The following is a 16,231-nucleotide window of genomic DNA, read 5'->3' as shown; positions in this document are numbered from 1 at the left end:
AATATTTTGGTGGGCTAGGGACAGAGTGTTGCCTATAGCAGTTTTGTAAGATTCAAATAAGAGATTACCTAACTGTAATTCCATTTAAAACAAAAACAGCATTTATAAATCAGTTCATTATAAATTTTAAACTAGAGTTGCAATAGCACAATTTTCAGATTAGTTTTACAAAGTCTAAACTGAAGTAGATTCAGTTATTTAAAAATCACTGATTTAAAAAAAAAAAAAAAATCACTCCACTTTAGTTAGCAGGTTACTTTCTTTGGGGCAGGGACTGCCTTCACCTTTGCATCTTATACAGTCCTGAGTACACTGTCAGTATTTAACAAATGATATATCAAGGCATCCTGTCAAGAGTTCAGGCTTGGCACATTGCTGAGCTCTGACCTTTACGGGCAGCAGTCTGTGGCTTACACTGCTTGGCAAGGGCCGACTCAGCGGCACACTGCTACAATTTACAATAAAAAGCAGTAACAGACCCCCGGGAGCCAGTACCACATACACGTGCAATGGTTCACAGAAGTCATTGTGTTTCTGGCCATACGTGGGTTTTTTTTCCTATTTGTTTTTAATCTCAGTGATGTAGCTACATATGTTCCATTGTGGAGGTCTGTGCAAAACTTGCTGATGCTATGAAAACTCAAGTCGTTGACTGAACATCTGCAGTCACCAAGGCTTTCCTTCATTTCAGTCTGAAATGTTAGCCAGTATACCCTGCGCCACCGCAAACACCAGGTTTCCTATTGGTCAGCACAGCTGCCCAGACACAAGAATGATCTTTTGAAGTTTTAGAGCAGCGTGTATTAAGGTGCAAGCAGAGAATACATGAAGGAATAATCATTAATTAATAAACATCCAATACATGCCAAAGGAACTCTCAGCCATTTAGACAAACTGGAATCACCTCACACACACCACAAAACTGCAGTGAGTGTTTGGAGGGGTAAGCTGGAATATGAATGCCGCTTAGTAGAGTACTTTAATAGTGCCCAGAAGTTCGGGATATGAGCCAAAGCAGATCATAGCCAAAGTATTACTTTTGAACTTCAGAGTTAGTAATGAGATCTTGGAGAGACAAGCTGGGTGAGGTAATATCTTGTATTGGACCAATTTCTGTTGGCGAAAGACACAAGCTTTACAAAGAGCTCTTCAGCTCTTGGAAACATATGACCTGAGGAAGAACTCTGTGTGGCTCAAAAGCTTGTCTCTCTCACCAACAGAAGATGGACGAATAAAAGATATTACCTCATCTACCTTCTCTCTCTAATATCCTGTGAATAACACAACACAGCAAACAATGAAAGATCATGATTTAAAAAAAAAATAAATAAATAATAGGCTTCTAGTCCTAGGTCATGTTTTCAGTCTTTCCTCTGCAATGATGAAAGCTTTAAAATAAATAAATAAGCTGAAATTCTCCTTCAGATGAATAGTCTCCAGGAGCTGGGGCTATAAGTAAAATGTGAAATGCCACAAATACCATGATAAAAATCATGTGAGCTGGCAACACTGATGCAGAGAACATTTTAGGGAGATTCTAGTCTGTATAGCTATATGTAATTTGCTATTCACATCCCTAGGATCCTCTGGCCCTGCAAGCGAGCAGGGAAACTGCATCAGCAGCTTTCTGTCAAGAGCAATGTCTCAGTACAGTTCTCCAGAAAGTTACCAATACACCTTCTGAGCTCACAGTACACAATGCTATAACACCATAGCTGTCATCAGTCTTCATGAATTCTCTGAGGGCCTAGTCTTGCTCCCAATGAAGCCAAAGGCAAGCTCCAGGAGCAGGCTCAGACCTTATATGTACCCATGATATTTCTGAATGTTTCAAGTAGCTGTGTTACAGGTGATGATGAGAAAGGTATTTCATTCTTAATTAACATCATATAAAATGCACCTTAGTTTAATTAAAAAAAACTTTAGAAGTAAATGAATGTGCAATATGTTTGATTATAGTTGGTCTCGGGGAAAACATAGCTTTGAGTTGGCACTCCAGCCAAAACGTTGCATTAAGATTAAGCACTGTTGCCATTCATTCCCTCGGTGTAAAAAAGGACAAAACAAAAGTACAATGCATCCTACAACTAGGGAACACATTCAAGACATTTGAAGGAGGGTTCTGACATGTCAGATGACATGCATTGATCTGAATGCCTCATCACTGAATTAAATGCAGCCACAGAGGTAAGACACTATAATAGTATGGACAAATGAACTGGTTCAATTGAAATAAAAAAAAGTAAGCCCCACAACAGTGATTCTTCAGCTTCTCCTAGAACTGGGCCAAAACTTTTTTGAAGTTCAGAGAAATTTGACTGAAAGCCCTCTTAATCTCCCTCCATGATGTTAGCAGTTCCTGTGTGGAGGGGGAAGGTGATTTCATAAGATAACTGATTTACAACTGCACAATATAGTCTGGGGCATAAGTTGCAGGGAAGCCCCAAAGAGCTGTGCTTTTTTTTTAAAGGAAAAAAAAAAGTATTGATTGGCCTCTGGGCAAGTTCCTGAGCCTGGCTTCCCCGGGAAAGGTGAGAAGGGGGGTGGTAGGGGAAGCCTTCCTGACCCCCTTATGAAGACTTTTAAAAACAAGTAGGTGAGGAAGAACTGCCATCCAAGGGATTGCCTGAAAAGAAGGCTTCCCACAAGGAGACAGTCCAGCTCAATTTGGGTGTGGGCCACCAAGCCACCCCCACTCCGAGATGCAGTGATGGTCAAATAAGTGAAAACTATTGAAGATTAATCTAAGGATGGCTGGGGCGTTTGAGAATGGGATGTGTTAGAGACGAGAATGTGCAGGCCTGGTGCACGTCCACCATAAACCTGGATAGTCCAGATTAGGGCTGGATAAGCATAGTTGAACAGAACCCCTAAGCCTTGAGAAATTCAGCCAGTACTAACAATATTTGCTAAATACTAGAGGATTTCAAAGCTTTCACTGGGATTTTGTGCCAACCCTCATTGCTGGCAGCAAAGATTTGGGAAGAGCAATTCTACCATTGCCTCAGAGGTCATGATTAAAGTGATATTTGATTTGCATTTTTTCCCTGAATCACAGCTTGGCTTCCACAGATCATTTCTAACATGAAGGGGACGACATAAAGGTAAGTTACCAGAGCATCATGTCTTCAATTCTCCCCCTTAATCTAATACTTTGCTTTTTATCCTCTGATCCACTCACAGATGCTTTCCCTTTTGTTCTCATCTTGGCTGCCTCCGCAAGTAGTTTAACCTTTTACAGCATAATTTCTCCTTCCAACCTTATTCATGATCTTTCTTCCTTTCTCTCCCTCTCACTCTCTTTTCATCTCTCTCCCTCCCCACCCCCCACCCCCACAGAAAAGCTCTTCAGTTTCCCTTTGTCAGATAAGAACAAATTATATCAAGCTGAAAATGGAACATGAATGACCAAAGCACTGTCTCTGATCTTGGAGAGCCTGCTTTTGAGAGCTGCTAAGCTTCTACTCTTCTTATGGATCTCGGTGGGAGCTGCAGGTGCTCAGTACCTCACAGGATCAGGCCAAGAGTTTCAAATGCTAGTACCTTACAAACTGCTTAGTATTTGTCTGGCAGCACCCACAGTAACTTAGGAACTTCTCCGTTTCCCTGTAAATACCATGTAATCTTTGCTATTTTCCAGTCACAGCTGCTTCCCCCTTTTCTTTGCAGGAAGGAGAGAGGAAGACACTCCAAGCTCACCCATTTGTTTTCCTCCACACTCTCTTTTTCTATTTTTTCAGTGGAAAAAATCAGTGCTGGTGAAGGGGCCTGCACTGACAGCCCTGAAGACTGAATCCCCTACTGAGCCATCGAACAGAGTCAGAATCTTTTTCACACCGTCTCATTGATAGGGCTCAAACCTGCCATGGTGGACCCACATCTAGGGATGAAAGCACAAATCAGTCTCCATAGTCCATTCAGTCATTAGCTTTGTGCTGCTGAGACAACCAAGAAGGGGGTCAAATTAGTTCCCATGGGATGGAAGAGGGCTATTGTAACCAAGCATTGAATCTTTCAAGTCATTCAGCTGTCCCGCTCCCGCAGCAGCCCCCACAACCGCTTCTATGGCTAAGGGGAGTAGAACTGCAGCCTTCTCCAAGCCATAACCTCTTGGCTCCTCTTCTGCTCTCCTTACTACTCTGGAGCCCTCTTTGTTGCTGGGCCCCTGGATGGAGCCAAGACTCTCTTCATAGTCTGGCTTTGTCCCTCTCCTCCACAATTTGCGGGTCCTACATGCACATCTACTCACAGGAGCACCTGTGCATAATGGATACAGAGAGAGTACATGCAATGTAGTGTAAAGATTTGGGATGGGTGAAGCCAAAAGCGAGCTGGGCAGCTACTCTCAAGTGATTGTCACAAACTTTTGTATCCCCCATACAGCAACATGTCTTCTGTACACAGCATATATGTTACAGAGAAACTATTATACAAAGCTTTTAAAAATTATGTGACTGTTTTCTACATCCCTATCTATAAAGAAAGGCATCTTTGATATAATACAGCTGCTGAAGTCTTAAAAAGTTATCCTAAAATAGCTTTTCTATATAGAATGAAGCCATGATTTTGAGAACCAGTATCACAAGGACCTACACCAGCAGAAGAGCAAGTGCTGTATATTCCAATGGGCAGCTTTTACAATGGTCTGTATCAGTGGTTCCCAAACTTGTTCTGCCACTTGTGCAGGCAAAGCCCCTGGCGGGCCGGGCTGGTTTGTTTACCTGCCACGTCCGCAGGTTCGGCCAATCACCCGCACTGCTTCCAGCAGCTCCCATTGGCCTGGAGCAGCAAACTGTGGCCACTGGGAGGCGTGATCGGCCGAACCTGCGGACATGGCAGTACACAAACCAGCCTGGCCCACCAGGGGCTTTCCCTGCACAAGCGGCGGAACAAGTTTGGGAACCACTAATCTATATAGAGCTTGAACTCCTATTGCTAGCATGCAGGGTCCTGAGGTATTAAACCTCAAACCTGTTCTCTTGCAGATCACAGCCCTTTGGCCAGTGTATTTGAGAATGGAAATAAGGAAACCTTTTGTTTGTTGTTTTTTTAAATGCTGGGTCCCTGGAAAGTTAGAAGTCCAGTGGAAACAAGTTAGTGAGCAGTATTTCCCCCACAAAAGTGATTTTCTGTATAAACACAATTATAAAAGTCTAAATTTTCACCTGGAATACACTTTATCCAATCAAAGAGCCTGCTGTGAAGGTATTTATTCTGAGTAACTGAATTGCAGCAATTTGTTTTGGAAAAAACAGATCTATTTAAATAGTTCCCTTCTCCCTCTGGTACTCTGCAGCTATGCCATGTACAGCTGTACTATGTAATTCTGTACATCTATTATTAATTCTGTTATTTCATTCTGTAACTTTGTTATTGAATCTGTACTGCGTTTTGTGATACTCTTGCATGAAAAATACTATGCAAAAAAGTTGATGCTTATTTTTAAAAATAAGCATCTAAACAATTTATTTTCTTCTATCACTCCTTCTCTGAAGCAATAACTCTGAATTGACATGGCCATGGCTCCTCTTTTCATAATGTATACGGTACCATCCACATGCCTGACTTTTCTCACTTAGCTCTTTTCAGCCACAGTTGTCCAAGTACCTCACAAAACGAAGTTGTGACACTGTATTAAAGAAAACTGACAATGTTTACACTAATGTGTCATCACTGATGTAGCACCCCTGTTGCACAGTTGTTATAAATCTTGTACAAAATAGATTATGTAAGGTATCAATGGAAAAAAGTTATAGTCTGCTAAGTAGGACTATCCTGGTTATATGCATGAATTATCAATGTATATGCAGTTATGAAACTTTGCTATGTTTTAGTAACAGAAACCTGTTGCCTTTCTGGGTAACACCCCAAGACAGATTTCCATCAAGGCTAGCCTGCCTGTTTGGTGGCCCATTAAGGACAATCAGCTCTTCCAGGGACCCCTCCCGAGGTCTCTTCTGGCAGCACATAGCCAATGAACACCTCATGACTCAGCAAGGCACGTGACCAATGACTCCATGTTTGTGCCAGTAACTTTCAACGAACCTGGAATAAGAGGTATAAATTGTAGACATAATTCAGGGTCTTCATTCCTGCTCCTCATCTCTGGACTTTGATTTCTAACAAAGGGAAGCTTTGAGCAAAGGACTGATGATCCCCAATCTTCACCCAATTCTTGGATGATCCAGAGAGACTTATTGAAAGCTAGCAGAATTACCATCACTGCTGTATCCTGACCTACAGACTCTGAAATCAATTGTAATGTACAGGATTCCTTGAATCAATTAATAACTCTTTAGTTTAGTTTACTAAAGGAATTAACCATCAACATGATTTTTGGGTAAGATCTGAACTGTGTATTGACCTGGGATATTTGGCTGGTTCTCTGGAACTGGAAAACCTTATAAACGGTGCTTTTGGTTTTAATAACCTTACATCACAAAAGTCCAGTTGTGTGGGTGGCGATAGCCAGCCTCTATTTTAGCTCCTTGTTAACTAGTGTAGTGATACAGGAGCACACTTTTGTTTTGGGGTGTGTCTGCCCTGTTTCCTGCAATCTGCCCTGAATTTGGCACTCTCAGTTGTGATCCAAACCAGGCACAGTGACAGAAGTAGCTTTTTACAGGTGAGGAAACCAAAATAGCGAGGGGCGAAGTGATTTGCCCAAGGTCACACAGCAGGTGGGGGCAGAGTGAAGAATAGAATTGAACTGAGGTTTCCCAAGTCCCAGTTGTCAGAGCACTAGAAGCAAAGAGGAAAGCAGAGAGTTAGAAGGATGAGAAATGACAAAGCAGAAGAGATGACAAGACAAAGGAAAGATAAATGCACTTGGGTGATCATTGTAACAATGGCTGACAGATTACACCATTTGGTTCTGCTTTGTCTTTTCCTTTTGCATTTATGTTAAGAAGGTAGTGCCAGAGCAAAAAAAAATCAGTGGCTGGAAACTGGTGGAAAGTGGTGAATTTTGAAGAGGGATTTGAAGCATAAAGTCTCTTAGTGCACCTACACAGATGCACACAAAAGGCAACCCGGAGTTTCAGGTGGGAGATGGAGATGAGGAGAGCATTAAGGTGGAGGAGACAAGAACTGTGGTAGAGTTTCTTTTAAATAACCTTAATTCTGTAGAAGGCACCACCCTGCGGAGTTGCATGCACTGCATTTTTATCCCCATTTGTTTTTGCTTTTAACAGAATCCCTGGTTGTCAGAATGAAGCTGTCACTTCAACCAGCAGATGTTTTCACTCTGACCTCCACCCAACACCACTTATGACACAAGATTAAGAAAAACAGCTACTCTGAGCAGCCTGAGCTGGCGCATAATAAACGGTTTAACCCTGGATAAATCAGATGACAAGTGCGGGTGGCTTTGATTGAAATGACAAGGCAGTTTGTCACCAGTGTTCTGTCACAGAGATTGGTGGCACTAATGTTTTCCGCTGAGTTGTGAGGAAAGCAACCAGACACTTGCATATTTCAGAAGCTGTGCATAACAAGAGACTGAAAACAAAGAGGTCAGCCTCCTCATTGGTGAAACCCCCTTCTCTGGATCAAAGGAGAGTCACCAGAGGAAGAGGCAGATAGCGTGAGTTATTTTAGCAAGAAAATGAAAATAACACCCTCAGAAAAGAAAGGACACCTTCCAGATGTATTGAGTATAGTTTGCCGTAGGCTGGCTCCTGGCTTTTGTCAGTGTATTTGGCCATTTATCTTCCCTTCACCTTGTACTCCAAGTTTCAACCTCCTTCCTTACCTTAGGGACAAGTTTTGACCTTTGTTAGGTGCGTGTTGCTCCCATGGAATGACAATTTTATGTTGTGATTATTGGTAGTGTTATTAAATAGCACCCAGAGGCCCCATCAGAGATCAGGGTGCATTGTTCTAGAACTCGTGTACACGCATAATAAGACAGCCTCCATCCCTAAAAATTTATAGTGCTGCACCTGCAAAGACTTATGTATCTGCCGAGCTGACCTAGTGTATGGCCCTGGCCAAGCCATTTCATTTCTCTGTGCCCGTTTCCCCGGCCGCCCTTTGTCACTTGCTTATTTAGGCTCCGATCCTGCAAAGTCTTAATACATCCATCTAACTTTAGGCACTAAGTAAAATCAACGGGCTACTTACCATGTGACAAAGGTGGCGGGGGAAACAGACACAAAGAAATGAAGTTACTTGCCCAGATCAGTGGCGCAGTTGGGAATAGAGACCAGTTCTCCCAATTCAGTTCTCCAGCTGCTAGACCAAGAGAATTAATGTGACAACCCTAAACCTCATGTATAAATTCAAGGTTTCCACTATATGATTTTAAAGGTTGCGGCCTCACCATGCTTTCATTTTCAACACTGACCAGCACACACTTCGAAACCTCCCCAGTTCCTACCATTAATTTAGCCAAACAATTCTTAAGTAACACATTTAAGATATTTGATTTCAGCCTCTCCCAGTCTGGAAGAAATTCAGATGATGATAATGTGATGCCTCCTATCCCTCTACAGTCCTTTTCAACACCTTGAAAAAATATCTTATTATTCACTTACATTTCATGACATACTGTGAAAGAATACACCCCTGTATGCACACCCTATTGTAATAATCTTTGTACAAAGTATGCCTTGTAAGGTATCATTTGAAAACGCAATTTGCTGGTCAGTATTGTCCTGACAAAAATGTGTCAACATTGTATGTTAGTTTATAAGATTCCCCCGTATGGTGTTAACACATGTTCCAAACCCCACAGCCCTGCCCAAGCAGAGGTTAGCAAACAGGTCTGTCCTAAACAAAGGACTATGTGCTTGCCTTAATTTTCATTTAAGCAGTATACAGAGTCATCAAGCAGGAAAGGAAAACAAAGGAAGGGCAAATAGATGGGGGAAAAGCCCATGAGGGAATATCCTTCCACATAGACTGTCTCCTGGGTCTCAGCTGGAAATATTTTTTCAAGAGAGGGACTGAAACTATAAAAAGGAGGCACAGGCATCCCTCTCTCTCTTTCTCTTCCTGGCCACCTCATTCTCTGCACCTTTTGAGGACAAAAGGAAACAGACATTGAACTCTGCGGGGGCAGGGAGGTTCCTGACCTGAAAGTTTGGTCAGTAGTCTGCTGGAGCATGTGGTGAGAAGTTTGCTTTGCAACTAAAATAGTTTAAGTGTTTTATATTTATTTCTGACTTATGTCTCATTACGTGTGCTCACTTAAAATCTCTTTGTACTTAGTAAACATGTTTGACTGTTTATCTTATCCAGTGTGTTTAAGTTGAAGTGTCTGGATAACTCCATTTAAGATAATACACTGGCATATTATACCCTTAAAGGAATAACAGACTTAATATATTTGTACTGTCTAGCAGCGGACTGGGCAATGCAAAACACACATTTCTGTGGGAAGTTGCAGAACTGGGCCTGTGTTGGGGTCACCCTGTGGTATAACCCAGGCTGGCAGGAGCCAGGGTGTAGTTGGCAGGTTGCTGTTACACACATTCAGGGCGTGGCTTGCATGCAGTTTGGCTGTTTGTGAGTGACCCATGTGGGAGCTACCACAGCAAGGCATCCAAGGTTTCAGGGCAGGGGTGACAGCCTCCCACTACTCTGGATTGTGCCCTGGTATGTCACACACATTCCAACTCTTTGACTGACTCAGACACCCACCACCTTCCTGCTCCTTGTTGGAGATTGGTAACAGGCCTGGTCAGCATTTGTTACCCTAGCATTAATACTGATATGGTCTCTAATTTGATACAGATGTGACACCCAGACCTGTAGCAGCTCCTTTAGTATTCAGGGCCAGCCTATCCCTGCCACTTTTTGCCCAAAGGTTATGTTTATGCTATTAGTGTTTCTGCACATCAACTCTGACTGCATACGGTCAGCCTCCGATGGAGGGCGAGGGAGTTGAGGGTGACCAGCAGGGCCTCAGCAGCACATGTGGTGAGGGAGCAGTTCTGCCAGGGGAATGGTTGGGCTTCTTCCAACTCTCTATGAACCCCTCACGTTCCATGGTATTTCCCAATAATGCTAATCCCCAGGGGTGGTATTATATGGCCAGAAATCCGAAACAGAGGCCAGCTCCCAATTGCCCTTGACAGGATGGTTTGACAGAGACCTTGAGGCTTCAGGGTCTTAGTTTCCCACCCAACTTTGGCCTTCCCATGACAAAGCAGCATTTAGTCCCTGATTATTAGTGATCATTAGAGCCTTGTATCTGACATCAGATAGGACTTTCCCCTCCCAGAATCCCTCTTCCTGCTTTACCATGGTATCTGACTGACGTGTCTCATTTACTTCCTACCTCCAAACTCCTCCAGGTGTCATTTGGACACATTCCCCTCCCAGCTATTTATCTGTCTTACTACTGTGTTCCCTCTCAATCTCAATAGATGCTCATTCTATTGCCCACTCTCCCCATCAACCCAACTTGTAGATTTAACTAGCATCTCATCTCCCTTCACCTTCAAGCACTGTAAATAGATCACTTACAACCCTGCCCCAACTTCCTCTCCTTTAACACTGCCTTGGATCCCCTATCTCCAAGGTTTCCAAAGGCCCCTTTCCTTGCCAAGGTGTCATGATGGTTCTCCTTGATCTTTCTGCAGCTTTCAATACAGTTGATCACTCTCCTCTTCAAACACCTAAGTCCTCCCTTAGTTCTGCTCCCTTAATGACTACTCTATTTTATTTTATTTTTTTACTTTCAGTGGTGGTTCCTCCTTCTCCCCTTAAATTTAGACAAGTTAATTTTTCCTAATACCACAATTGCATTGCATATTTTTGTCAGTTTGCCTGCATCAGTGGCTTCAGGTGAACACATCTTCAACGTGTTGAAGCAGGTAAAGAACTATCACCGTTCAACTATGGGACAGGATCATCTGAATGGGCTTGCCATGCTTAACATCAACTGTGACATTGCACAAAATCTAGATTTTTCCCTCAGTAATTAGTGCATTTGCACAGAAAGAGACGAGAAAAGCATTTGTTAAATAAAAAAAATGAAAGTTCAAATTAGGCCTCACTTTTTTTGGTTCTTTATTTTGTTTTCATGTGTTGTCATTTTTTATTTTTATTATGGCTAGGGGCCTCAAAAGCTGGAAGTGGCCCAGAACTCTCTGGATCTCTGCGAGGGTCTGGTGCTTGCAAAGCAGTGAGTTCTTGAGAAGCCAGATAATCACTCAAAAAATGCAAAGTAACATAAGTGTCAAGCATGGAATCATAGAAACACAAGACCACACTGTGAGGGAGGAGAAGAAAACCCAATTATAAGATGGCCATTTTTAAATCCTGCACTAGAACACAGTTCATTCTTGAAGTGTAGATGGTGCCAAGCCATGTTCCCAAATCATGTGACAGCCCAGCTGAAGTGAAAGGCTACAGCATGGTTCAGGGGTATGGTTAAGACACAGTTCAGTCCTGTCTATGCTTCAAGACCAAATTGTGCTTTAACTACATTGTAACTGGGTGTCCCTACATGGTTGATTTTGCAATGTAGATGTGGCCTCTCTATCTTCACAGCAGGGCCTAGTCAACACTAAGGTTTTCTCTGAAGAACTCCCACATACTGTTGCAAGAATGGTGCAGCTCTCCACAGGTTCTAGCAACGGCAGAACAGTGTCATGGTCCAGCCACTAGCACTTTAAACAATAGGGATTAGACCTGTTCAGATGATGACTAGTTGAAGTTAGTTAACGCAGCACCAGTGGAAGATTTTTCCAAGAAGAAGTGTACATTGTTGCAGGATTTACTGGCTACAGTATTTGTAGCTATAAAGGTTCTATGGGGGTTTCTTCGCCTAGCATGAGCAGGAGTTCGTCCTCTCCAGAGAGCCAACCCTTATTAACACCTTTATACAGTCAACAGCATGGTTACAGCCAGCATTCCCATCTATGTACAACTGTGTGGTCACAGAATTCTCCAGCTGTAAGAACCACTCCCCCCAGTTATGTTTCTTGCCCTTTAGTTTAAGAAAAATCTTCTTACCTGAACAGAGTGTAAATTGATACAGCATTCCGTCTTCCTGAACAAGCAGCCAGCCTGAAACCATAGCCTTGAGGCATGAACTACTCCCATTCATCCCAATGGAGATATTAACATTGAAACCTAATAGCAATTTCGATGTTAACATTGTTAACTCTTTCACTGCTAATCATTTTGTTAGTCATTCAGCTATTGCAGGGGAGGGCACTGGGGATCTCTGGCTTCTGGCTTCTGTCAGTATGTGGAGCGGGTAACTAGGAGTTTGAGTCCCTTTCTCCCACTCCTCTGCCTAAACTTTGAAGTCGCCTTCATGTCTGCCTGCAAAGGGGACAAGGAAAAAGCACTGCAGAGATGATGCATCTAAAAATCTTCAAATGCCTCATCTGTTTTTCTCCCTTGCCTGGATGCACCCTATCCTGTTGTTAAAACCTCTCATCTTCCACTCCCACTTCACATCATTTTCTACAGTGCAGTTCTTCACAGATTGTCAGTACAAGATTCTGCTGCATGCTAAAATTGGAAAATTTTGGGTAGGGACATTCCAGAATGGAGATTTTTTATTGACATAATAAATACAGAGCAGTTCACTTATATCATTCCTTTCTATTTTAATAAAACAAACGCTGCTTTGAATTTAATTGTAGCTGCCACAGACAATATCACTCTACTGCAGACTTCAGCTTTGCTATGCTGCAGAATATAGGGCCAGTGCATCACAGAGCACATAGTTATAACATTGAGAGCCCATTTAGACCAGACAAAAAATCCCCACCTCCACCATTTGGGGAAAACATGTGAGAGGGCTGCTAGCAAGACTTGTGTTTAAATTTGGTTGTAGCTAACACAGCTCTGCTCTCCATGTTAATAGGCATGCGTGTGCATGTGTGTGTGTGTGTCTGTCTGTCTGTCTCTCAGGTTCTTCTGTCTTTCTGCCTCAAATTTCCAGCTACAAAGCTTTGTGCTCTCAGGACGTAGCAGAGGTTCTGACTAATTGGCTATTCCCCCCACCCCGCTTTTTTTTTTTTTTTTTTTTTTTTTTTTTTAAATATTTCAGCAAGCTCTTTCGCCATAAAAACAAAATTGCTGCCAAGTATAGTGCCAGGTTTTAGGCACTGGGATGCACAAAGCCAATTAAAAGACAATAAAAGCATCTACTGAGGGAACAAGAGGACAGAACAGAAAGCAAGCATCGCAAGAAAAACCAGGAGCATCTTCCTTTCACCAAAGCTATCACCTACATATTCTCACTTTCATGTATTTCCCCAACAAAATGCTCTGTATAATCTAATGAAATACATTCTAGCAACAAATATATTAAGTCTCATGACACCCTGTGGGGTAGACAAATACCATATTATATTCCTTTTACTGTCACGCAGACAGTTTTATTTGCATCTCTGCCACTGCAAGATGTGAAGTAAGTTGTTTGAACTCTGTGTGTCCATTTACCTACATGCAGAACAGGGACAATAATGCTAACGTCGACTGTACAGAGAGGCTGTTATTCCAAAATAAACCTTTATCACAAGTCAAGGCTAAAATACACATCCCTTAAATAAGAAATAGACTTTCAACATTGCTTAGACTTCTGAAGTTTGACAAACTTGAGTTTGTGAATGTCAAGAAATTTGGAGTTAAGGTTCCACAGACAAACATAATTCTGTCCCAAGCCTGTAACATTGTGACCTGGTCTACATTACAAAATTGAACTGCATCTGAACATGTTTTTTCAGCAATCACGTTAGCTGTCTAGGTGAACGCAGTTCAGTAGCCTGTTTGTCCTGGTTTCCGGGGCTTTGGAACTGTGCTCAATGCTCTGCTCCAGCTCCAGGCAAAAACCTGCAGCTCCACTGCTCCAGAGCTGCTCCGTGCTTCAGCTCCAGGCTCCGCTCCAAAGTCCTGCTGGTTTCCACTGACCAGGAAACAGCGTTGAACCCTCATTCAGCTAACGTGATGGTTACCAAGAGGATTTAGAGACAGTACAATATTGTAGCATAGACCAGACCAGCAAATCATTCGTATAATGTAGATACACATCTAAGTATTTCAACAACTTTCCAAATCTTTAAAATTTTTAACAATAAAGGTATATGCACAAGTCAACTCTGTTCCATATGTGGACCAGATAAAGTAAAATGCTAGTTAGCCTAACATTTGGGGGTCTGTGGCTACTATTTGCAAAGTTGACAAGGTTAAAGTAAACATCTTTATGTGGGTAGCTGGGTCTTTGAAAAGATGGATAAGTATACAGACGTTTCTATACCTGGGTGGGTGGATAGAAGAGATGTTAGCAGACTGTTGGAGAGGGTAAGTGTTGTTGGTTTCTTTATTATAGTGAGAAGGTGGGTTGGGAATGGACAGGTCTTTGATGTGTGTACAGAGAATAAGAGGTGAGAAGCTGTAGCTGGTTCAAAAGGGAGCAAGAATTGGAGGTGGCGTGTGTAGTGGGTGGATGGTGGCCGCATCAGTCTGTAAAGGGTGGGGTGAAACAAAAGGGAGCAGGTGACGTTGAAAATACAGAAAAGGTAGACTGAGTGGGTGTCAGGATAATTCAGGGATGTAAGTGTAGGGTGGTCAGGGAAAGATTTAGGTTGTTTGCTGATTTGCACCCCTGGATTTCCTGAATTCCAAATAGTCTCCTTTTGATTAATATAAAAATCATTATATCATTTGTTAGGCTTGCAGAAGATGGGCAGAAGATTCTGCTGCTACATGCCTCTTCCATGCAGAGGATTGGTGGTGATGTTTATATCACCTCACACCCCCATTAGTGGGAGGGCTAATATAGAGCAGCAGTGTCTGAGGGGACACAACTGAGACAAGACGTGCAAGGGAAGGGAGGCAGAGGAGGCATAGAGAAAGAAGCAGCAGTAGCGGTAGCCTCTGAGCAAGGTGAACAGAACTAACAGTGGACTGTTGCTCTGCTCCTCTGGGCACCAGCTGGGAGGCAATTGCTCTCCCCCTGCCAATGTTTTCTCACATTAGGGCAGATGTGAGAGATGTGATGGCAAGGTGCCAGCAGATATTACACTACTTCACTAAGCATGTACATGTATGGTATTATACAACACCTGCTAAGAAGCACTTATGTTCCTAGGGGGGAAAAAATATGAAAAATTGACCGTGGGGAACAGAGGAGGATTTGCTTCTAAGTTTCTGTCTACACAGCAGCCGGAAAGATGATTCCCAACATTCATGGACAGACATACTAGCTCTGCTCAAGCTAGCCTGCTAAAATAGCAGTATAGCCATGGTGGTAAGGGTGTCGTCTCAGGTTAACTGCCCAAGTACATATGCAGGAAGTTGGGCAGGTTTGTGCTAGGCCACCTAGCCCAAGCCGCCACCCCTGCTGCAGCAGCCACACTGTTATTTTTACCATGCTCCTTGCTGCTGCATAGACGTACTCAATGCACTTCTGTGTTCACCTGCATATTTGCAGGCATGAGTTTAATAAAAGCATTTACATAGATCTACATCAGTACGTGTGCTTACACACACACATGCAGTAGCTATCGGTGCATGTTTGCATATATGCCCCTAGATGTGCATGTGTTTACATGTGTGCAAGTACTTGTACGTATGTAGTTTTATATCACACGTGTACCTTTGCATGTGCATGCTTGAATGTTCAATACCTCCCAGATATACATGTTTCTTTACATATGTGCAAACTGAGTAGGTATCTCAAAATATACAGCTGTTGGAGGGCTAGCGTTTTGATTAGTTGTATGCAAATTCCATCCAAATTATTACTTGCCTGTGGGATTCTCTTCCAGAATATTTCAGTTTTCTTCTCCCTCTCAGATTTAGCCCTCAAGGCCAGCAGGCAGAAAAATATCCTTGGAAGAAAATCCCAAGCATTCGGTCAACACCAGATACCTCTTTGAGCACTTTCCATTATCCTCTCAGTGTGAGAGACCCAGTGTATGGAACTTGGCTAAATCACAATACAGATATTACCCTGTATAAGTCATAAACATTCTGAACAAAAGCTTGGCAGCCGTGTAGCTCCCCTAAGGATGCCTTGTTTCTGAGAAGCCAAGGACACCAGAGTTCAAGTCTGAGCTGCTCTGTGCCTAAGGCAGCAGAAGCTACACATGTAGCAAATGAGCTGCAGTTAATTCCCAGCTGAAATTGGCATCTTCATGCCTAGTAAATAGTTAATGCATGGGGCAGGCCCCCAACCGTCAGAAGCTATTTTTCTGGGTGAAAGGGAACGTGCTGCCATGGCGGGGGGAAAGGGGGAGAAAGAGAGAACTGGGAGATA

The 16,231-nt window shown here is 42.7% G+C and overlaps 1 protein-coding gene across 2 annotated transcripts in view; it reads right to left on the bottom strand.

Moving 5' to 3' along the window:
• Window positions 1-16,231, bottom strand: part of CD247 (CD247 molecule) — an 83,250-nt gene that overhangs the window by 52,038 nt on the left and 14,981 nt on the right. Inside the window, exon 1 of one of the 2 annotated variants that reach the window (XM_050962070.1) lies at window positions 11,968-12,127. The exons of the other annotated variant lie outside the window; for it this stretch is intronic. Within the exon in view, the coding sequence (XP_050818027.1) occupies window positions 11,968-12,112 (145 nt within the window). The 5' untranslated portion in view covers window positions 12,113-12,127. Of the gene's footprint in view, window positions 1-11,967; window positions 12,128-16,231 lie in introns of those variants that run through there. 2 annotated transcript variants of the gene reach the window in all.

Source organism: Gopherus flavomarginatus, chromosome 1, assembly GCF_025201925.1.
Source record: "Gopherus flavomarginatus isolate rGopFla2 chromosome 1, rGopFla2.mat.asm, whole genome shotgun sequence".
NCBI lineage: Eukaryota > Metazoa > Chordata > Testudines > Testudinidae > Gopherus > Gopherus flavomarginatus.
This window is presented reverse-complemented; position numbering and strand designations above follow the sequence as displayed.